The following is a 22,657-nucleotide window of genomic DNA, read 5'->3' as shown; positions in this document are numbered from 1 at the left end:
CAAAGTGATATTTGGTTACGATAAAGGGGGAAAATACAAGGACAAAAGTGATACTCAAAGTGCGACTAAGAGACGTGGATGTCCATTCAAAATCAATTCGACTTCGGCAAAAGATGGGTCTGGATGGAAGGTTGATGTATAATGTGGAGTTCATAATCATGGATTACCAGATAGATAAAAAGGTCATTCCTTTGTTGGTAGGTTGACCACATATGAGAAGCAGCATGTCGCTGATTTGACAAAGAGACAAGTTCTGCCTAAAAATATATTGATATTCTTGCAAGAGCGAGATCCCGAAAATGTCACTCGGATCACGCAAATATACAAGCATAAGAGTGTGATAGAAGCAGGGATAAGAGGTCCAAGAAGTGAGATACAACATTTGCTTAAGATGATTCAAAAGTTATGAGAGATAATTTTTGGTCTCATCCAGATTCGGTGAAGTTGCTGAATCTTTTTCCATCAGTCTTGATTATGGACGCCACAGATAAGACAAACAAATATAGACAACCTCTGTTTGAAATAGTTGGCATGACATCGACCGAGTTGACATTTGTTATTGCATTTTCTCATATGGAGTGTGAGCATACGGAGAGTTATTGTTGGGTCTTGGATAAGCTGAAGCAATTGTTTGTGAAGAAAGATGTGTGTCCACAAGTGATTTTGACGGATAGAGATCTTGCTTTGATGAAAGCAGTTGAAGTTTTGTTTCCTACAACGCATAACTTGCTATGTCGATTTCACATTAACAAAAATGTTGGTTCAAAATGCAAGGAATATGTGGGAAAAGACATGCAAGAGACAATAGACACATTGTGGAGAGATGTTGTATGGGCTAATAATGAGGTTGAGTATAGTCAACGGTTGCAACATCTGGAGCAGGCATGCTTTGCTTGTAGTGACTTCCTTGATTATGTGAAAAACACCTGGTTGACCCCACATAGGCAAAGATTTATTGGTGCATGGATTGATCGAGTGTTTCATTTGCGTAACACCACGACTAATCGGTATGTCATAATTGTTAGTATTATTATTACGTATTAATTTTTACGATGTTATTTTTTTGGTATACTTACTTTGTTTTATTTTAAGGTTGAGTCTGCATATTGGAAGCTATAGCATATGATAGGGAATAGTATTGGTGACATGGTCAAAGTTTGAGAAGCTATGAATGTCAACCTAAAAATAAAAATAGGTAACATTCGAGCTTTTTTTTTAAAAAAATTATGAGGTTGATCACGCACACATTAATCCATTTTATGGTAATCTACGTGGTTCGATATCGATATCTTCTTTGAGACACATTGTTGAAGAGCTATTGACGCTTGATCATGTAGTACTGGCAAAGATGTGCTTGTACTATGAGAATAAATTATGGGTTACCTTGTGCTTGTGAGTTGGGAAGATATGTTGTTGGTGGAATCCTGATACCAACGGAAATTGTTCATCTTCATTGGAGGATACTATCTATGGAAGGTGAGTTCCTTTTAAATGAGAGAGTTGGCTCAGAGGTGGATGTGAGTAGTGCAATAGATGAATTGTGGAGAAGGATTAGATCACTAGATGTTGTTGGGAAAAGAGCATTGAAAAGTAAGGAATGATGTTTATAGGGATACTTCTAGTTATGAGTATGTTGACCAAGCACCCCAATCTTTACGAAAACTATCCCAAGCATCACAGACTTCCAAGAAGCAATCACAATCAAAGAAGCAATGGCAATCCAAGAAGTATGATTTCACTCTTCAGTTTCCATGTCATATTGGGCCATATATTGCGGAGGATGTTAATGTTGAATTAGATGGTAACTGCAGATTTAGAGCCATTGCATCATTGCATGAGTATAGTGAGGATGGTTAGGATTTACAGGACGTCTTCAACATTGGTAACATCTTTTGCCTATGTTACCATCATATGTTAGTTTAGAATAGGTGACTTAGATTTGTTATCACCATCGTACTTTTATTATATGTAATATTTTCACTAAGAAATGTTACCAACATTGAGCTCTTATTATAACATTTTTTGGTAAATTGCAATATTACAACATCATAACATTACAACATTAATACATTCATTATAATGCTGAGGATTCATTATGGGCCACAAAAAATTATCGGTGCAATCACATCCATTCAAAAGTGTCGGTGCAATCACAACCATTCAAATTTAAAAGCAAATAGATAAATTAAACATTAAATAAGCATAAAATCTCTAAGTATATCAAAATAAAACATAAAATCTTCAAGTGTATCAAAATAAAACATAAAATACAACAAGCATCAATGCGAACGAGAGATGTGTAAAGCCTCGAAAAAATCAGCATACACTAGATCATCCTTGTCAGCATCAGCCTGTCAGAGAAAATGGTGAACCAATGTGGAAACACGAGCCCAGTCCGGATCAGCCGGTCCTACATCAAAAACAAGAACTGGAACCTCTCTACACGCATGAGCTAGGGGCGGCACCAACTGAGGATGTGACACACGATAATACCAGTGCAGATATCCATCAACATTCTCAAATGGGAATTTGACTGGTGTTGTGTCTTTAATCACCTCCGCCACACTTTGGTCATAAATAATCCACTCCACAACAATATCATCATCACTCATCGTATCAGCAGGAGGTGGGGAAGGAATATACTGACAGAACCCAAACTAACATAAACATTTGTTAAGAAAGTATGGAACATGTGTGTCACCCCAAACTAGAAACCCCTTGTACAGAGATGTCTCATCAAAAGTGTAGTGTTATCTGTGATCCTAGAACGGGTGCGATACGACATCTGTAGGTGTCAGTGCGTCCAAGACGGGTCTCAGCTCATTCACCTTCAGGGCTCATAGCTTGTATGACCATCTCATTTCCCTATGAAGCCCTTGATTCTCATATGGATGCCAGTTCTCTTCTCTCTTTCCAACTGTGAGAAAGTACTCGTGAATCCAGCACTGTTACAAATTATATGATTTAAAACTTAAATAACTAAATGATATAAATTAAAATACATATTAAAGAATATAAATAAAAGTGTATGAATTAACATACAATTAATTAAAGGATAAAAATTAAATGACATAAATACCTGTACAAGAGTAGGATATCCACCAAGCTGCGTGCAACTAAATATAGATGCATCTCCAAGATGTCGGTATAGAGTGACCAATGCAACAGATGTCCAACTGTAAGCATTAAGTCTTTCTAGGTCCCTAAACAACAACAGATATCGTGCCTCAACAAGAGTAAAAGTCTTGTCAACAAATATGGTACAACACACCAGCATCAAAAGATATGCTTTGGTCGCAAATGCCCAACTACCAGCAGCTCGATGCTCCACAAATCTGTCATATAACCATTATAGTGAATCACAAGCGCCTCTACACTCACGGACATGTCGAGCAACCACACCCCTGCCTCAAGAAGAAGAAGAAGAAGAATACTGCAATCGATTGTCATATGTTTTTCTTTGAAAAATTATGAAACAATGCAATCCCTTTTCGTGGAACTTTTTAATGAATTGTTTTCTTGAAACATTGTAAATAATTCTGATTATTTTTAAATATTGTCATGATTTCCAAAGAGTTTATTTGTAACTATAAAATTCAAAATTTTTAATATTGCATGACACCTTCTTCATGAACATTTTTAATGTATTTCAAGTGTCTGATTTTAATAGAAAACTTTTTCCAACATAATTTTCAATTTAATGTGAAAATTTTAGAGAAACACTTGAGCACTTAAATATCTATATCATATTTATTTATTCAGTGAAGGAGAAAATGGAATTTTTCATATCTCAGAATAGTAGCAAAATCTCAAAGCCGATCAAGGTTGCGGCAAAGTCTATCTACAATATTTTTCATACAAGTTTTTGTATTTTTCACACCGTGTGTGGTGATTTGTATTTGCAAGAAAGTTTTTGTACTTATTACAAGAGTTTGCAAATAGGGAGAGTTGTCTTTCTATTTGTCGGAAAATATTCTTTGAATCGGGGTGATTCAAAGTCCATCATAGATGTTGGTGTGTTGTAAATTCAAGAAAAGGATGTGCTTCTTTGTCGTTGTTAGAAGATTGTAGGATATTCTTGGTGTGAGGCGTACAAAGATCTAACTGTATAGGAAATCTCTCATGGGATGTGAGGGAGATGTACCCTTGGTTGATAAGGGAACTAGTATAATTCCTTGTGTTCATTTACTTTACTACACTTTACCTTTTTTTATTTCTTATCCATCCATATGCTTATCAATTCCGAAAAAATAAAAGAAACCAGAAAAGTCCATAAAATATCTAAAAAGATCAGTAAACCTAATTCACCCCCCCTCTCTTAGGTTGAACTCTTAACTTACATTTGGCATTAGAGCAGGATATAAGTAACTTGCTTTTAAGATCCAGAAGATGGCTTCCGCAAATCTGGTTTTTAGAGATAGTGGTAGTAACAACAAATCTCCTTTGTTCTACGGTGAATATTACGATTTTTGAAAGATTCGTATGCAAACACATCTTGAAGCACAAGGATAATAAGTATGGAATATTATTGAAGCCACATCTCACCGACGAACGATCAGAGAAGGAAGCATTTAGGGTTGTGGTTTGTAGAGAGGTAAAGAGAGTTTGGAGCGAGGGATTTGTGTAGAGAGAAAGAAAATAGTGTAATGAATAATTTCTGAAGGTTGTTTTGTTTATGTACTCACTCTCACACCCTTTTATCTAAACCAAGTGGAACTGATCATGGCCCTCTGTGTGGCTGACTTGCTCGGTCAATCAGGGATTTAGTGAGTGGATCCCTACTGTAATCACCATAAGCGCCCACCCCCATCTGTTTGATTTGCATTGATTTTATTTTAAGCAAATCCAACGCGCATCTTTGAGTCAAGCATTGACTATGAGATTAGACTGAATCAATTGGGCTTTTGCCCAGTTCATTTTCTCAACCCCCCCCCCCCCTTTGGCTTTCTAGCGCCCATTGTGTGGGCCTTTGATTCTTTTTTTTTTGTTTTTTGCTCGGCTGATCTAATTTTGTATTTCTCTTCATTTTATTGTTTTTATGTAACATTAATGTTTAATTTTGTTAACTAATAATAGTAGGTTAATTTAAGTTTTAATTTCCTTCTTATACTAAGTTTAGTCATTAATTATATTTTAGTTATTAGTATGTAATTTTGGTAGTTAGATTTGACTAATGTATTTTAATTAGATTAAATCAAGATATATTAAAATTGAACCATTTTCATAAATGAAAAAAAAAATTGATCCAACCTCAAATATTTTTTCCAAATAAATTTAATCGAACGCAATGCAAACGCTTGATCCAACGTCAAGTGCATTTTTCCGATTAACTCAAATACTTTCATAATTAGTTAAACACTTCACCCAACGTCAATTTGTTTGGCGTTTTCAAAACTTTTTTCACAATAAATTAGAATGAAAAAGAGAGTAATTAGGCGTAGGCCTCTTCCTTCCCCGGATACTCGAGTATTATTGTAGATCTCCCTATTTGGGTATTTATCTTCTTAACTAAAACACAATAATTAAACGAATTTAGTTCGTTCTTTCACGAAACGAAAAAAGGATTAATTTTCCGTAGGCCTATTCCCTCTTGGGCATTCAGATATTGTTATAGAGCTTACTTTTTGAATGTTTGTCTTTCATTAAGGAACCATGATTATATTCGCCTCACATTTTTCCTAATATATTTTGGATGAAAACGGGAGTGATTTGGGCATAGGTCTCTTCCTTCCCCGAGTATTTGGATATTGTTGTAGAGCTCCCTGTTCAAATACTTGTCTCCACCTAAAATCAATTCAACTCATCAAACTATATTTTTTTCTCCCTTGTGAGACTCCAAAAACCTTCTTACAAACAAGTATGCTTTATCCATTTCAATGTGAAACAAACAAACGCTTCACTATATCCAAGAGTGAGAAACAAGCAAAGGTTTAATCGCTCAAATGCGATCTAAGTATTACTCTTTAAAATCAATCAACTAACATGTGATTTTTCTACTTAGAACTACGTGGTCTTGACTTCATCATCGCACCAGAGGGTACGTAGGAGCGGGATCCAACGTCCCGTCAGACCTAATAAATTAAAACCCAAAAAATCTTTTCTTTCTATTTTTCTCGCATAATAATTAGGAAGTAAATAAATATCACGCTAACACTCATTCTCAAAACTAACTAAATAGCTCTCGTTGAGTACAACATATGTGAGGGGTGTTATTATCTTCCCCTTGCATAACCAACTCCCGAACCTACTCTTGGTTGTGACGACCATTTTCTTTTCTTTCGTGAATTTTATCGATATTTTCCATTTCCTTTAGAATAAATAAGGTCGGTGGTGAATCTATGTATTTCGAGCTTGTGACACGCTCGGGTTAAAGGGAAACCTTTTAGAGTTATCTAAAAGGATTAGACAATACTTCTTGATACCTTAGGTTTGAGTGATTCTTATATAGAGAGTTGGGGAGGCTGGGAAACACTTGGGTAGAAAATAGGGATTTGTTCTTGGGAGCCTTCAGGGTTTGTTCTTGGGAACTTTGAAGGTGAAGACTACTTTCTTGTAACTTATTCGTAATCTCTTGTAACAACTTTCTGATTATACTGAATTGGAAAACTGCTTCTCCCCAGACTAGATCTTTTAATTGAACTGGGTAAACAAATTTTTCGCCTTTTCTTGCCTTATATTCTTCTTATATATTTTCTGCTTATTGGTTATTATTGTTGAAGGTCATTAATATGGTTGCTACTGTTCTTTGCCTCATATATCAAAGTGTTGATTTGAATTGAACTATTTTATTATCACAACAAGTGGCGCCCATCGTGGGGCAAAGGGGTATTATTGACATGTAAGCACCATGGGTAAATGGGACAACGAGAAATTTTCCAAAAACGACTCTTGGTTGTGGAAAGTTAAGATGCAAGCAATTTTAATTCAAGAGAAGTGTATCAATGCTTTGAAAGGTGAAACATTGATGCTTGGAGGGCTTACGGAGGTACAAAATACCGAGATGGCGGATAAGGCCCAGAGTGCCATTATCTTTTTCCTTTGGGATAAAGCTTTAAGGGAAGTCGCCAGAAGACAAGGGACAAAAATGCGTGAGATTGTTGAGTTGTCATTGAGTTTTTTGGGGGTAAGGCTACTATTAAAGTAACTTACTTAATTGGTAGAGAGTTCTTTCAAATAAAGAATAGTAAAAACCAAGGGATGAAGCTTTTAGAAACTATGACGGAAAAAAATCCGTTTGAGGTGGAGTTTTCTACTATGGATACTAGTGGTAGTGTGAGAACGTTTACAAATATCTATGATTATCATTTGATTCGTGATAAGGTAAGGAAGGGGATTGTAGTATCTCAGAGGGACAATTATGTTAGTCTTAGATGGTATGCTTTGAATGCGACTGGAGGGTTGCAAAATTCAGAAACAAGGACCTTCAGGGAGGCATTCAAAAGCAGGTGGAGTCAACGATGGATGAAGAATCATGTTTTGGACTTGTTAGATTACCTAGGCAGAAAAGGTGATTGGAAACAAGTGGATACCAGTGACGAGATCAAGGTTCAAGGATATCTTGAACTTGATTAATATTGTTGAATAGTGTTTCAATATGGTAGAGAGCAGCATGGTTGTTGATGGTTAAATTGACATCAACCCGAACTAAAGTCAAGGTGGATATTGTTGAAGTATGCCTTAAAACCTTTGTTGATAAAGAGAAAGAAAACATATTTTGAGATTGTCAGAAATCAAAAAGTTGAAAAATAGTCTGGTTCAAGCGGTACGCATGTATCGGGTACGGTCAATTCGGTTCATGATTCATTCCTTAATGTTAAAATATCTAATAGTCTAAGAGATATTATAAAATATTTATAATATTTGAGAGATATTATAAAATTATAATAATATTTTTTATTCTAACAATTAATTAACAATTAATGATATATGTTTTGAGATTCGTTGGATTTTGTCTATTATAATATATAAACCAACTATATGTGCAGGATTAGTAAACCAACTATATGATTATTTTATTGAATTACAACATCATTATTTCAATGTGTTACTCTCTAATTCTGATTTTTTATCCTTTAGATTATACACTCCGAACAAATCATACTTAGACTCTATAATCATACTTAGGGCAATGAATTTTTTTCAAAACTATGCTCCTAATAGCCCAAAAATGTGACAACCGTGTATGATTTGAAGACTGTTATTTCTTCATGCAGAAACAATAAAAAAACAAGTTACTATCTAATTTTGCAAAAGAAACTCTAGTTCACTATTTCACAAAACTTGTGGAGCCCAATTGAAAATGACACAACCAATATGAAACTTGACACTAACGATGCACATGGCAACAACATTCTTCGATGCTTACCACTTGTTCATATGGTCCATCTCTGAACATTTTGTACTTTGGTGACATAACACAAACAAATGAATTTTGGTATCTCATGAAATCTTGTCTGTTTTTACAGATTAGACTATTGTTTGTTCATTTGCACTTTTTAGTTTTTACTTCCTTATTAACCATGTTAGAAGATTCTACACTTTTCTGCAACAAAAAGGGTTTCTTAAAGGTTGGTTTTTTTCATTGAATCTCTTACTTTAGAACCCCTTATTCAAATGGGGTTCTAAAATTTTTCATAGTGAAAAAGAAACCATTTGGGTTGTTTGATTTGATTTGATTTGATGTGATGTTTGCAATGTCTTTGTTTTACCAATCACAAACATTGTTGGGTTGTGTAAGTATTGTTAATCCTAATCTTAATCCTAGGTACTTGTGTTTGTGCAAATCAAGGTCATGGAAAGTTCTATCTACACCTCCACCATCTTCAGTTATATTGAATGCAGATGAAGGTGGGAGATTTTCCAAGAAGGTTCATTCCTCAAATGATGTTTCTGTTAGGAGTGATTTAGTTACTCCTTTTGGTTATCAAGGAACAACTGTTGGAATCATTGGAGGAATGTCTGTTGATGCAACTCTCAATTTTCTAAGAAAACTTGTGGAGTTGAGTTCACAAGATGGACAAAATCCTATTCCTTTTTTGCTTTGTTCTGATCCTATTTTGAATAAGGAGCTTCTTTCCTATGAAAGGAGTTTGGAAAGTTTTAAACTTGATTCTTCTGATATTGTCAAGAGTCTTAGAAATAAAAGGGTTTTTCTTGAGAATTCCGGGGCGCGTTGCATCGTCATGCCTTGTAATGTTTCGCATTCTTGGTATGAACAAGTGTCGAATGGATGTTCTGTACCTTTTCTTCATATGGCTGATTGTGTTGCTCAGGAACTTAAGGAAGCTAAGTTAAAGCCACTTGAAGCTGGTAGTCCTTTGAGGATCGGAGTGCTAGCGACGAATGCAACTCTTGCAGCTGGTTTTTACAAAGACAAGCTTCAGAATGAAGTAATTTCCTTCATCTCGTTTATGACTTCCGAATTTCATATCTGTGTAGTTTGTTGGCAACTTTGTTTCGGTTCATTAGGACTGAAATTGCAACGAATATGCAACTTGTTTTTCGATTTCATGTGTTTACTTTGTTGCGTTTGTGTTCAACTTATTTACTCATATTCAGGGTTTTGAGGTTATCCTGCCTGATAGAGCAACTATGGAGCATACGGTGATACCTGCGACTGAAGCTTTGAGTCGAAAAGACATGGAAGGGGCGTGCAATCTTTTGAGAATTGCGCTTCAAGTTCTTTTGGTGAGGGCAGTTAATTTTGTTATACTTGCTTCTGATGAAATGCGGGATGTCTTACCTCACGATGATCCTCTTCTCAAGAAATGTATCGATCCGATGGAAGTATTAGCCCGGTCAACTATCAAATGGGTAAGATCTTCGGGAGAAAATACGTGAAAAACAATAGAAAGCAAAAGTCGTATTTTGCTATGTATCAATATTCTTCTGATTTTATTGATACCCTGCATCTCGTCAACGCGAGCTTTTGTATTCCCCAATACTGTAACAAGCCAAATATGCATGTTTTTTGTTCAAGTAGCGTGTATTTCTTCTGTATTCTTGTTCAAATCAATTTGTTGAGATTAAAGAATTTCCCACCTTATCTATTCGAATTTCTCAAAGGGAATCCTGGAATCTGTGACTCACTTTATGACTGTCAAACTCAGTCTAGATTATGTGTATACTTCTTTTGTTTTTGTTGGTAGACAAAGTGGTAATAATCACTAGAATTTCACGCACACAACCGTGTGTAACAGGGTTCGAAAAAAGTTCCCCATCTGCATCACCAGATTTTAAAACAGGTTATCTTGTTCGGGTGAGTCACAGATTGCTGATAGTTCTATTGAACTCGCCATTCAAAAAAAAGTCCTATTGAACACTCACATGGGAAATAAAACAAAATGCATTCAAATGATGCGCCATAATGCCAAAGCATTTGAGAGTAAAAAATTTACAAGGATTTACATATATATCTGCAGGAAATATTGAAGCATATACCTTGCCAATAAGAAAAAAAAATGAAAACTAAAACTGAGACACAATCCTCAACAAACTATGTCAGACTACTAGTGAAGTAAAACTTTTGAATCTTTCCCCGCAACTCTCGGTAAAAAAAACATAAGCAAGTCTCCACTGGTCCAGTTTGCTTAGGACTATGTTGTGCAGTGATACCGATACATCTTAAATCCAATCACCATAGATGCGGCTTACCCTTTGCAGTTTCTTTTCGTCGATTATGGTTTTACAGGCATAAGGTCCATTCTTATGGAAAGAGGTAGTTGCCGCAGCTGGGCTAGTTGAGGCATTTGTAGCAGGAGCAGAACTAGAAGTTGGCACTATGTTGTTTTGTGCAGAAGTGTGGCCACCAGTTGTAGCAGCAGCAGCACTAGTTTGCATGATCTTGCTTCCTGCATTCTCCTTTGTCCCTGGTTTTGCATTCTGCACTGTCCCTAGTTCTGCATTCACAAAGTATGAAATACAAATTTATAGACATAAGCTAGTCAAAATAAAGTCATGTACTCATGTCAACTATATAAGCTTTTTTACATAAACTATCATAAAGAACTTATAGAAATAAGCTAAAACCAGTGTTGTCAATAGCAGATGGCGGTCCAGTCAAATACCCTATACACGCCGCTTAGTGGTACCATCATAGCAGAATACGGCGGAAAAAACCCGTAATATCAGTCAATACTTACCATTGTGGCGAGCCCAAAAACCAACATTGATATCCGCCATGCCCGAAATTCCACAACGCGTTTATAAACAACTTATAGATATGTCATCCATTGTTTTCCTAAGAACCATTGTGGCGAGCCCACAAACCAACATCGATATCCGTCATGCCCGAAATTCCACAACACGTTTATAAACAACTTATAGATATGTCATCCATTATTATCATAAGCAAGGTTTTAAAAAACGGTCCGCGGCTGCGAAAACGGTCTGTGACCCCAAAAACAGTCGCGACAAAACGGTATCGAAAGGTGCCGATACCAATACCGTTATCCACCATTTTTGTGATAAAAAACAAATTGTGGTTAATTTCCACCACTACAATTGCAACACCTATACTGACCGAAATCACAAAAACGTTTACGCGACCGCGACCGTTATTTAAAACCTTGATCATAAGATCTTTCAAACAATCTCACAAGTTTTTATGCTAAATAGATAAGTTCAAATAAGTTAATTTAAAAGGACCAGAACTCGTATACATGCAAAGCTTTCACAAGGCTTATTTTTTCCTTTCAGAAGACTCAAATCCAAGATCTTAATCTTACTTAATATCTAAGCAACTTCCTCAACACAAGAAAATTGAAATATTTTAACAGCATTCATATCCCATAACCGATTAAGCTTATTGCAGAACTAAATAACATAACAATAGTTAAAATGAAAATATCAAAAAAAAAAAAATACCCATTTTATTTTACATACAAAAAAAAACATTATCAACCAAACAAGCCCAAAATTCATTCACCAGATTATGAAAAAACCCTTTTCATTCAGAAACTAAAAAATGAACAAACAAGATCAAAATGTGGCATTAGTATAGTAAAAATCAAGTCTTTATACCTGGTTTTGCAGCAGAAGAGACATTGATTTGAGAATGATGACCACCATGATCATGATGATGATGAAGAGGAACTGCTGAATGAAGGTAACGACAAGTGTTACCATAGGTACAGTGTCTGTTGTACATGAACATTCTGCATAGTTTGGGGGCAGTTCTGAGTTCAGAGTAGCCATGAGCGTAGTTGCATTTGTCACCATGAGCACAAAGACCATGCATGAATCTTCTGCAAAGTTCAGTTTTGATTCTCGAATTGCTTTCTTCTGAAATTCTAGGTTTCTTCAAATGCTGTGAGAATTCAGTGTACTTTCCTTCCATCACTGAATTCAAAGCAATGCAATGAAATTGAAATGCAAGGAATGGATTGGAATTGGAATTTGTAAAGACATAAGGTGATGAAGAAACTCTTATATTATTGATTTTGGGCTTTCATTTTAGGCCCATTTAGTTTTTTTTATTGTTGATTTTATGGAAATTAATATGATTTAGTTTACTAATTTGACTATTATTAATAAAGTTAGAAAAAAGTTAGAAGAATTGAATAAAAAAGAGAATGAAATTAATACTTCTTTGACTTGGATATAAAATAAAATGTTTTTTCTCTAAAATAATATATATTGTGGAAAATCTAGAGTAACTTATAATTTTTTTCTTTTTTTGTTATATTTTATATAAATAAATGAATATGGCTAGGTATGGCAATCAGGCGATTCGGGCGATTCGGGGAAGGGTTTTTTCGGGGGAGGGTTTTTCGGGGGAGGGGTTTTTCGGGGAAGATTTTGCCTCCCTCACTTTAAGATGGAAATCTGATTTTATGTTTTACGCTCTTTTTTGTGGGGATTGAAATTTGAAATTATGGATCCGTTTGCTTTTGTTTTTGTTTAAAAAGTGACTTTTTACTTTTAATTTTTTTTAATAATAGTAATTATTATTATTATTTTAAATGTATTTTTATTAATTAAAAAATTAATTTTGACATTTAATAACATATTTATACATTATTAGAGATTTTGTTTTTTTAATTAAAGAAGGATTAACTTTATGTGAATTTCCTATCACTTTGAATATGAAAATGAATACATATCAAGTCTTCCTCAAGTCAAATCCTATTCTAGGTTGTAATAGCTTAATAGGCTATATGATGGCTACAACGTTGTTGTCCCTTATAGTAAAAGAGCACTTGAAAACGCCTCATTTGGAAACTCAGCGAAATGCGGGGCTATTTCTCGGGGTTTTGGCCTGACCCAATATAGTCTAGCATCTGTGATTGAATTGACCAAACAGAGACCTTTGGCGCTGCGAGCCATTAAACTTGAAAAGTAAAGGATAATAGTGAATTCGACGATCAAATCAAATTCACCCTTCCACTGCAAATCAAGTGAAAGGGCGAGGAGAGGCACAAGGACATTACCGTCGATCAAAGCCCTTAATCAATGGCAAGCAAGGTAATCACAAGGACCTTTCCCTCAACGAAATACTCGTTTAAACTCATGAGTAGCACGGAGAGAATCTCCTCGGCGCATGAACTTCATCATAAGTTTCATAAATTCTGCAGGGAAGAGCCTCCTCAACACATGAACTTCATCATAAGTCTCATAAATTCTGCGGGGATGAGCCTCCTCAACACATGAACTTCATCAGAAACTCATAAATTCCATCGGCGCAAAGTCGGTTCACCGTCACAATGGCGGCGCCGGATCGGATATCACACCAATTACTAAATTCCTACTCGAAGTACTAATGCTCCTCACCGGCGCCAGCATTTGGAAATGCTAAGCCACCGCCAAACACCAACACTGCCGGAACCGAACATGCAAAGACTAGCCGGAGCAAAAACAAATAGTAGAAAGAGGCAGAATCAAAGAATCTAGGGAATACTTACTTGATTATCTAAAGAAAAATGAAGAACGACGATGATGAAGCAACAACAGCAAACAGGAAGCGAAAGAGAATGCTCTACAACTCGATCATGATCCCGACAAGACGTGTTATCTTCGTAAGTGAAGTCCAACAAGCTACGAGCAAAATATCGTCCTCGCGTATCGCTAAACTCACGAATAAGAAATGTCCATGGCGAATAACGCCTACGGCAACGCGAGCTTGCCCTTGTGAGCCCAGATGAAAACATGTTTTACGCGAAATCCTTCGATCCTCCTCGGCGCACGAACTGAGTCTAAGTCATTGCTCATCTGCCTACAAGCAACGACTTGGAGGACTCTTGTTCTAGATTGGGTCTGTGGTTGGCCCATCGTCGGGCACGGCCCAATCCAGGTCTTCGTCGAGGACGACCCAAAACACTAGCACAATCCATTAGGGCCAGCGGAGAACACGTTTCCCACGTGCTCGTCACCCGAGAAGCATGTCATCAACTGCCTCCTCATATTTCGCGCGACTAGCGAAACGATTTTGCTTTCTATTATGAGCAACTCCGCCCATACCTTCGAAAACTACAGGACATTTGACCCAAGATGATGAGCATGTGTTGTTCATCCCCCCTTTTTACAAGAATCCTCGCAGTTATTCATTATGGTTCTGGATATTCAGCCCATAATGGAGACTGTTGGCTCAACGATAGGGGCTCACTATAAATACCCTCCTCTACAGGAGGTCAGGTATTTTATTCTAAACCTTACTCACTAGCTCTACATTGATAATCACTTTATCATCAGAGTGTCTATGGATACACCCCCTCCTCTATTGGACCATCAAACCTACGACATGTTATCGACCATTTCCTTTCTAATCACCGGTAAGATAAGTTCCCACCTATAATTAAAATATACATCTCTAGATGCAACCCATGTACACACAATTTATTTGTTTTCGAACCACGCTCCAATTTCATAACTAAATTATTTCAAAAATACATTTCTATATAATCATTTTAGCGCTCTCACCACATGCTACAATCTCCACTAGTAATATTATTTTGGATTCTCTATGTGCTTTGGCTAGGAGCATCTCTTATACATTATGGCTCATTATTCATATATATATATATATATATATATATATATATATATATATATATATATATATATATATATATATATATATATATATATATATATATATATATATATATATATATATATATATATATATATATATAGGAGGGATCAAATTACACCCGAAGAGTTACACCACGAGTTACACTCGTTCAATAACTACACCTCGAATTAATATTTTATAAATTCAACCGTTGGATTGAAACATAATATCATATAGATCATACCTATAAAGTTTGAGCTTAATCTATAATGATTTAATATATATATATATATATATATATATATATATATATATATATATATATATATATATATATATATATATATATATATATATATATATATATATATATATATATATATATATATATATATATATATATATATATATATATATGATTCTCTGTGTGCTTTGGGTAGCAGCATCTCTTATACATTATGGCTCATTATTCATGTAAGTTTATATATATTATTAATTAGGCAAAATATTCTTTTTTGTCCTTTAATTTTAACTCGAGGTCTATTTTGATTCCTTAATTTTTAAAACGTTCAAATAGACCCCTTATCTATTAAAAATGTGGCATGTTAGTTTTTTTCGTCTATTTGATGGAAACAGACGTTTAATATTGTATGTGTGGCGCCTGACGTGTCAATGTTTTACATGCATGACACATGTTACGTGACATCTATTTATACATGTGGCATGTACCACTAAACCACTTTTTTATTTATGCTTAATTCTTCAACTCTTTTATATATTAACATTCTCTTGTTTTGTTATGTAAAAGAAGCAATTGAAAAGGGTACTTTATTTTTTGTTAATTGAGTTGAATAAAAGTTTCGGTTGTCAAATAATTTAATAAATATATACTACATTATTAGTAATCTCCGTATGATGATGTCTAAAAAATAGTTCAAATCTATTAATAATAAAATAGAAAATACTAATTCAAATTTATTTCCCATAAAAATTATTAAAAAAAAATTTCACCTTAAATAATTATTTCCCAGCTTTAAAAACATTAATAATAATAATAATAAATCATTAATAAATTAAAATATTAATTCAAATCTATTTTCATTTTCATAAAAATCGGACTCAATAATATCTAATTTATTAACTTACTAAATAAATTAGACACGTATTTTGAAAAAATAATTAATTTAATTAAATAATAAAATTAATTAAATAATGATGATTAAGTTTAGAAAATGAAAATCCCATAATTCTAATAACCATTATGCAGTGATTTTCTTTATAAAATTTTAGTACTTAGTTAAATAAAAAAATTATTAATTTTATAAAATGCCTCAATGATTCCAATAACTCACATAATGATTTTCTTTTAACTCCTAATAATTCAATTTTTTATTTTTGAAATTTTTAGTTTAGGGAATGTTTGATCCTTTTTATTTTTTACTGTTGTATTAAAACAAGATAATGTTAATATATAAAAGAGTTGAAGTATTAAGTATTAATAATAAATTGGTTTAGTGTAGTAGTGGTAAACTTTGTGGTTCTTGAAACAAGAAAATCTGGGGTATATTTGAACGTTTCAAAAATTAAGAGACTAAAATGGATTTTGAGGTAAAGTTAAGGGACGGAAAAAAGTATTTTGCCTATTAATTAAAAGTACTAATAGTTTTCGACAAACTAAAAATTTTGATTGATTAATTAATTAATTAAATTTGTGCATTTTAACATGCATGTCATTTTGGGTTTAATTGCTTTCTATTGTGTATTGTTTTTCATAGGTTAATAGGCAAAGATGAGTGAAAAATAATCAACTCATTACCGAGATTTCAAAAATATATTTTTGAAAACATTCTGAAAATACATTTTTAAAATAAATTTAGTCATAAAATTAAAACACGACTAAAAAAGAATGAATAGTGTATACATGAGATACATTTGAAGATACATTTCTAAATTTTAAAAATATTTTTGATTTTCACAAGTGTCGTCGTAAATCTTAGGGTGCCTCAAGTAATTCCCAATTTGTCATGTGTACCATAACCTTCTGCTCTTGGAAATTTAAGCACAAGTTGCCGAACCTCCATAACAAAGTTGTCATGTGTACCTATATTTTGACTCTCACAGCAATCTTATAAATAAATCAATTTCTATATGTTGTCAATAGGAGGCTATTTGCAAACGAAAATGCGAAGACTATTTACATTAGAAATAGAAAATCAACGAGAAAGAATATTTACATTAGAAATAGAAAATCAACGAGAAAGAATAAGATAGCATGGTTGATATTTTATCTGTGTATTTTCTTTGTAAAAAAAAAAAAAGCCTCATTTTATGAGTGCAAAATACTGCATGGAATATATTCTATTGGACTACCATATAACTTGTTCTTAAAGTATCAGATAAGTACAGGGAAATTATGCATTTGTCCAAAGAACAAAAGAAACAAAATCAGAAACATACTATGAAGCACTCACATACACCGAACAGAGACACCCAAGACGAGACATACATGGACGTGTTGACACTGATACTAATTAAAAAAAAAAAAATCAAATAAGTGAATGTAATGATATGTGAGTGTTGAATACCGACGCGTGTCACCACCACACCACACGCGGCTTCAATGTGAAATGTGAAAGCTGCATGTGAAAGATTTATTGAAGCTTCTTTATTCCGGGAAATGACGGCAAAACTGCTATAAGTGCGTCACCATAACCAACATGATCTGTCGACAAGACACACACACACAAAGTGATGATCAAAACACACAAGAGACTCTATAAATATTAAACAATGAATAAACAAAAAATTAAGGTAACTAACTAACCACCATCCTCTCTTAAAATCTTGATGATCTCCCCAGATACGTCAGACTAGAAAGAAGTGTGAAGGGAAAAAAAAGAGTGATTGGCATTGCAATAGTTAGTTATAGTAGTACTTGTAACTAAATAAATAACGTAACATAGGAATTTGGAAAAGCTAAGGGAATGTTTTTAACACAAACCTGAACTGGCAGTTGTCCACCAAGCTGTTCAATGTAACAAATCACTTTCCCCTCCTCAACCTTTTGCATCTGTAAAAAAATTGAGACGTCACACAATCAAAAACTATTTTTTGAAATGGTAGATTTCTCAACATACACATAGGCCTTGAAGTGTACCTCTTTACATCTAGAAGGAGCACGTTTTCCCTTTATGGTTCGAGATGTTCTGAAGTAGCCCACCTGCTCTATGGTTTTAGAATATATTATTGAAAGGGATGAGAAATACTATTTGTTTTAGATTCTTACCTTTGGAGATTGAATTATCACCAACCCTTCATCTGCAGCTTTGTCTAGGAATCCCTGGATAGATATTGAAGAAGGTGCTGGCTTGAAGATGGTCAATGATGACGATGTAGAAACCGACCCGTTTGGTTCAGGAGCAGGAATTGGAGGAGGAAGGGTTTTAGTATTTTCAGTCAAACCCCTCATTACACGCAGGTGAAATCCATCAAGCTGATATTATTTGGAGGTTGGGCAGATGGGAATGAAGAAGAAACAACAAAGGAAGATTTAATAGAGTACCTAATAAGTGGGCTTATGAGAGATAAAATGAAAAATATTATGCTTATGAAGAGAATAAAATTCATTGGTCAGCAAGGATGATAGCTTACTTTTAATTCAAGCTCTGCAATTGAAGTTGTGTCACATAAGTTTGTGAGGAGGAATTCCACCTGCAAAGAGATTGAGGTAATATAGGTTTTAAAATTTCAGAGCATGAATTATGGAAATGGGTTGATGGAAATCAGGTAAATCCATGGTGGGAAACCGAACAAGTTAATAGATGAAGACTGTATAATAAAGTCATCAATTAGGATGTGTTTTATTGATGTTTGACTTATGATTTCTAGTGACTACTGAGAAGAGAAGAGAATAGATGATGACATTTACTATGCACTAACCTCATTAAAATTGGGAAAATAATCGCCTGTTAAACCAGAAGGTTTAATCTCTTCAGAACCATCTACTGATTTTGAAACAGCTATTGCATCATCAAAAAAGGAAAGTCAATAGAAGTCAGACTATGGTATACATATCAAGTTAATAGACTTCGTCACATGCAAAATTTTAATCGCTCTAAATAGTAATTTAACAGTTTCAGTTTTCAGAAATAATAATAATAATGGAACTGTCAGCTTAAGCCCAATTTTGAATGTGAATCAGATCAAAGAATGAATGCATTAGCATATCAGTATGTTGAAAGAAATCCCATATTGGCATAAACCAACAGAGTCCTGATAAAAAAAATAACAGAATTTTGAAAAACAACCTACGTGGAACGGTACATGATCTAGTTTCTAAAAAGAAACAAATCCACTAGTGTAGGCAGTTGGAAAGAGAAGCTCCTATGAATCTATTAGGATATAGGATACGGAGTTAGTTAGGGAATTTATTAGCTAATGGGGTAGTTATAGGGTTATCACGTACAAATAGGAGTTTAATGAGTTAGAGAAGCAATGGCTCAATTGTAGGAAAGGGGACCCTTGGAAGAGAGATCTTTCTCCTATTCTTTCTTTCTAGTTCTTTCTCAATCTTTCAATAAAACAGTCATTTGTTTTCAGTAAAATTTCCAGGTTCCTAGCAAGTTTTAGATGAGTGAAACAAGTAGGAGGCTCAACCTTCCCTAAAAACTATCTGTCACAGCAAGAAGAACACATTTATGAAGGAGACAGCTGCCAAGAATCTTGTTATTGGGCAAGTAAGTTGGGCGATGAGACTAGTTCAATGGGTTTGGTATCATCAACGAAAAAATAAATTTAAAATCAAACTAGTCATTGGAAACAATGCTGGAAAAACAAGAAAAATGCAAAGATCGTTGCATAGTTGCAGATGCTGAAGATGAACCAACAATCGAGATTGAGGTTGTTGTTAAGGTTGGAGATGCACCAGCAAAGGCTTACTGGAGTTGCAGATTCTAAAGGTTTAATCGAGAAAGAAGGGGGAAATTCAAAAAAGAGACTAATGTGTATTTAGACTGTAGTGTTAGATCTTCTTGCCCGTTGTTATTTTTGTTTTAGTTAGTTTTATTCTTTTGGTTAGTATTGTTGTTTCCAACCTTCTATAAATAGAAGCATTGGGAAGGACCATTTATGATTTAACATTTGCAAAATGCTTAGCTAAACTGGAATTTCCAGTATGAAAGGAGATAGTGCTCCTTTGTATAATGCTTAAGTTGTGATCAATAAAACTTCCGGGGCAAGCGAATCCCCTCTCTAGCCAAGATGTTACTCTAGCCAAGATGTTACTAGAGATTCTAACATAATCTTTCGAAACAGTACCATCTCGAATAGAAATTCAAGTATATGAATGAGCCAAAATCCAAAACATTTACCATATTTTCATTTTGCAACAATGAAAAAGAAACAAAACAGACAAGAAACCAGACTAGGTCCTTTAAAATAGCTATGTCCATTGCATTAGCTAGCAAAATGAGTTGAGAATTGGCATGATATTATTATTGACAGCCCCGAATATGTATCCATATAATATGATCTATAGTGTAATGTTGGATGTACTTCATGCGTATAAGTGCGTACACATTTCACTATAATACGCACACAATACGACATCAACATAGTTGCAAAAAGTCTTCAGGTCGTTTTTGTAGTCCTAAGTAGGACATAAATAATGCGCTACAAATCATAGGTGGTAGGGATTTTTTAATAGGCTTAAAAAAATTGACTAATAGAACAATGGCATTTCTATCACCCATAAAGAACTTACGTTGGATCTCTTGCGATTGTTCATTAGACGAGGTTAAATATCTAACTGTCTGTGGAGATGCAACCAAACTAGTGTACTGCAGTGGCTTCCTACTGATCCAACTTCTAGGACCAAAATGTTGTGAAAGCCCAACTCTTTTTTGACCAAAGTGCAAGTTCAATACTTTGACATTTTGTGTCCCAAAGTTACCTGTCATAAAATTAAAGACACAAATAACCACCATTTTCAGGGTACATAAAAAAAAACCATTCCAAGGTCTAAGAACAAATTCCAGACTTCCACCATTTGCATGTGCAATACCAATATACTAAGACAACATAATGATTCTCCAAGGTAGAAAAAAAATAGGTTAAGTATTATAATGGATTGCAACCTTTGTATTTAAAGGCAACTCTTTTTCTACCTTGGAGAGTCATATCATATGTTATCTTAGTATATTGGTATTGCCTCAAAAATTGGCATAGTCTTAGAAAAATAGGGTTGAAGAGTAAATTTTAATATAAAAATCATGTTTAAACTCAAAAACTACAAATTTTAGCTTCAAGTATAATTAATTTTTGAGGTAAAATCAATTATACTTTAGAAGAACCAAACACCTCAAAATCATTCCAAAATCAATTCTATACCTCTAAAATTATTTTCAATTTTTTATTACAAAGCTTTTAAAAATAGCGTTCTTAAGAGAAGTTTTCTCTCATTTTCTTTTATTGTAAAACAACTTATACATTAGTATTTATAGAATAAACCCTTAATGTATAGGATAAACCCTTAATTAAGGAGCACACTCTCAAGACTCAAGCGTTTCACCACTAGACCACACACACGCACACATAGTTGATTATAATCTACTGTAATTATAATCACTTTGTAGTTTGTAGCCATCAAGGTTTTAAAAAACCGTGGCCGCAACAAACCGGTTTCAGAAGGTGCCAATCCTTTTCTAGTTATTCACTGTTTCTATGGTAAAAAAATAAATTATCATTATTTCACACTGCAACGACTGCAATTACTATTACAAACACATGTACGGACCGAAATCGCGAAAGTCGTCATGCGAAACTTTGGTACAAATCCAAAATCAATACAACACATATATAACATCACTAATCCAATAATATATAATATTAGATAACGAAGAAAAAAAAACTTAATCTGAAAATTCGTTAGAGGCATTATTCAAAGATCGCATTGTTCCTTTCGTCTAAACAACAATTCAGTATACGATTTACAAATGCAGAGCAAGAACATCCATAAGTTTTTGATATCACATTACATATAGTTATGAGATTGCAGAGAGAGAACATGCAAATCAATAAACACTACATTTGAATAAAAAAAAAAAAAAATAGCAAAATAGTAATAATTGAGTGAAAAAAGTGTTGAAAGAAGAATAAGGAAAACTGACATGAAGCCATAGGAAGGGAAAATATGGCAGAAAATTGTTATTGTGAAGCGAAGAGGCGGTGATCGGCAAAGAGAAGAGTGAGGCTCCGTTCGAATCCCGCAAACATAGAAAGAGTTAGTTTCAGAGTTGAGAGAGAAGGAGAGAGAGATGAATGTTGACGGTTAGAGCTGCGCTCCAAACTTGGATTCGTTTGGTCCCACAACCATATATTGCATTTTATTTTTGACTCAGTAATAGTAATCGCATTTTATTTGTGACTCAGGATACTTCTACTATTAGTTATCATACAATATAATAATAAAATAAGATGAATATTTGGGCAAGTGAGACACATATGATAAAAGAGGAAAAATCTCATTTAAAAAATTATTTAATTAAATTAAATATTTATTTTATTTTTTTTGGTTACGTTTCTAATAATTATTTATTTTGTTTTCAAAGTACACATTTTTATTTTCCACTAATAATTACTAATTTATTT

General features: G+C 34.1%; 3 protein-coding genes across 5 annotated transcripts; 1 reads left to right on the top strand and 2 right to left on the bottom strand.

The window, feature by feature from the left end:
- The first annotated feature begins 8,342 nt into the window (after positions 1 to 8,342).
- LOC131654097 (uncharacterized) lies at positions 8,343 to 10,040 on the top strand. 3 transcript variants are annotated; one of them, XM_058924518.1, is made up of 4 exons: positions 8,343 to 8,434; positions 8,765 to 8,867; positions 9,273 to 9,389; positions 9,559 to 10,040. In XM_058924518.1, exons 1-4 carry the CDS (start codon positions 8,358 to 8,360, stop codon positions 9,838 to 9,840), a joined length of 579 nt encoding a protein of 192 aa, XP_058780501.1. In that variant the 5' UTR covers positions 8,343 to 8,357; the 3' UTR covers positions 9,841 to 10,040. The 3 variants fall into 3 exon arrangements, with proteins under 3 accessions (XP_058780501.1, XP_058780499.1, XP_058780498.1); XM_058924516.1 differs by having other exon boundaries at positions 8,765 to 9,389; XM_058924515.1 differs by lacking the exon at positions 8,343 to 8,434 and having other exon boundaries at positions 8,578 to 9,389; positions 9,559 to 9,978.
- A 300-nt stretch (positions 10,041 to 10,340) lies between these two features.
- Positions 10,341 to 12,379, bottom strand: LOC131654098 (uncharacterized). The gene is made up of 2 exons (XM_058924519.1): positions 12,022 to 12,379; positions 10,341 to 10,898 (listed from the first exon to the last, which is right to left on the bottom strand). The coding sequence occupies exons 1-2, from the start codon at positions 12,335 to 12,337 to the stop codon at positions 10,624 to 10,626; spliced, it is 591 nt and encodes a 196-aa protein (XP_058780502.1). The 5' UTR covers positions 12,338 to 12,379; the 3' UTR covers positions 10,341 to 10,623.
- Positions 12,380 to 17,360: 4,981 nt separating this feature from the next.
- LOC131648381 (uncharacterized) lies at positions 17,361 to 22,374 on the bottom strand. Its single transcript, XM_058918146.1, has 9 exons — positions 22,177 to 22,374; positions 20,772 to 20,960; positions 18,950 to 19,029; positions 18,662 to 18,721; positions 18,297 to 18,503; positions 18,168 to 18,230; positions 18,012 to 18,080; positions 17,835 to 17,880; positions 17,361 to 17,732 (listed from the first exon to the last, which is right to left on the bottom strand). The coding sequence occupies exons 1-9, from the start codon at positions 22,184 to 22,186 to the stop codon at positions 17,662 to 17,664; spliced, it is 795 nt and encodes a 264-aa protein (XP_058774129.1). The 5' UTR covers positions 22,187 to 22,374; the 3' UTR covers positions 17,361 to 17,661.
- Between the last annotated feature and the right edge of the window lie 283 nt (positions 22,375 to 22,657).

The sequence above is a fragment of the Vicia villosa genome, linkage group LG2, assembly GCF_029867415.1.
Source record: "Vicia villosa cultivar HV-30 ecotype Madison, WI linkage group LG2, Vvil1.0, whole genome shotgun sequence".
NCBI lineage: Eukaryota > Viridiplantae > Streptophyta > Magnoliopsida > Fabales > Fabaceae > Vicia > Vicia villosa.
The sequence above is the reverse complement of the archived record's forward strand: the minus strand, read 5'-3'. Positions and strand labels throughout refer to the sequence as shown.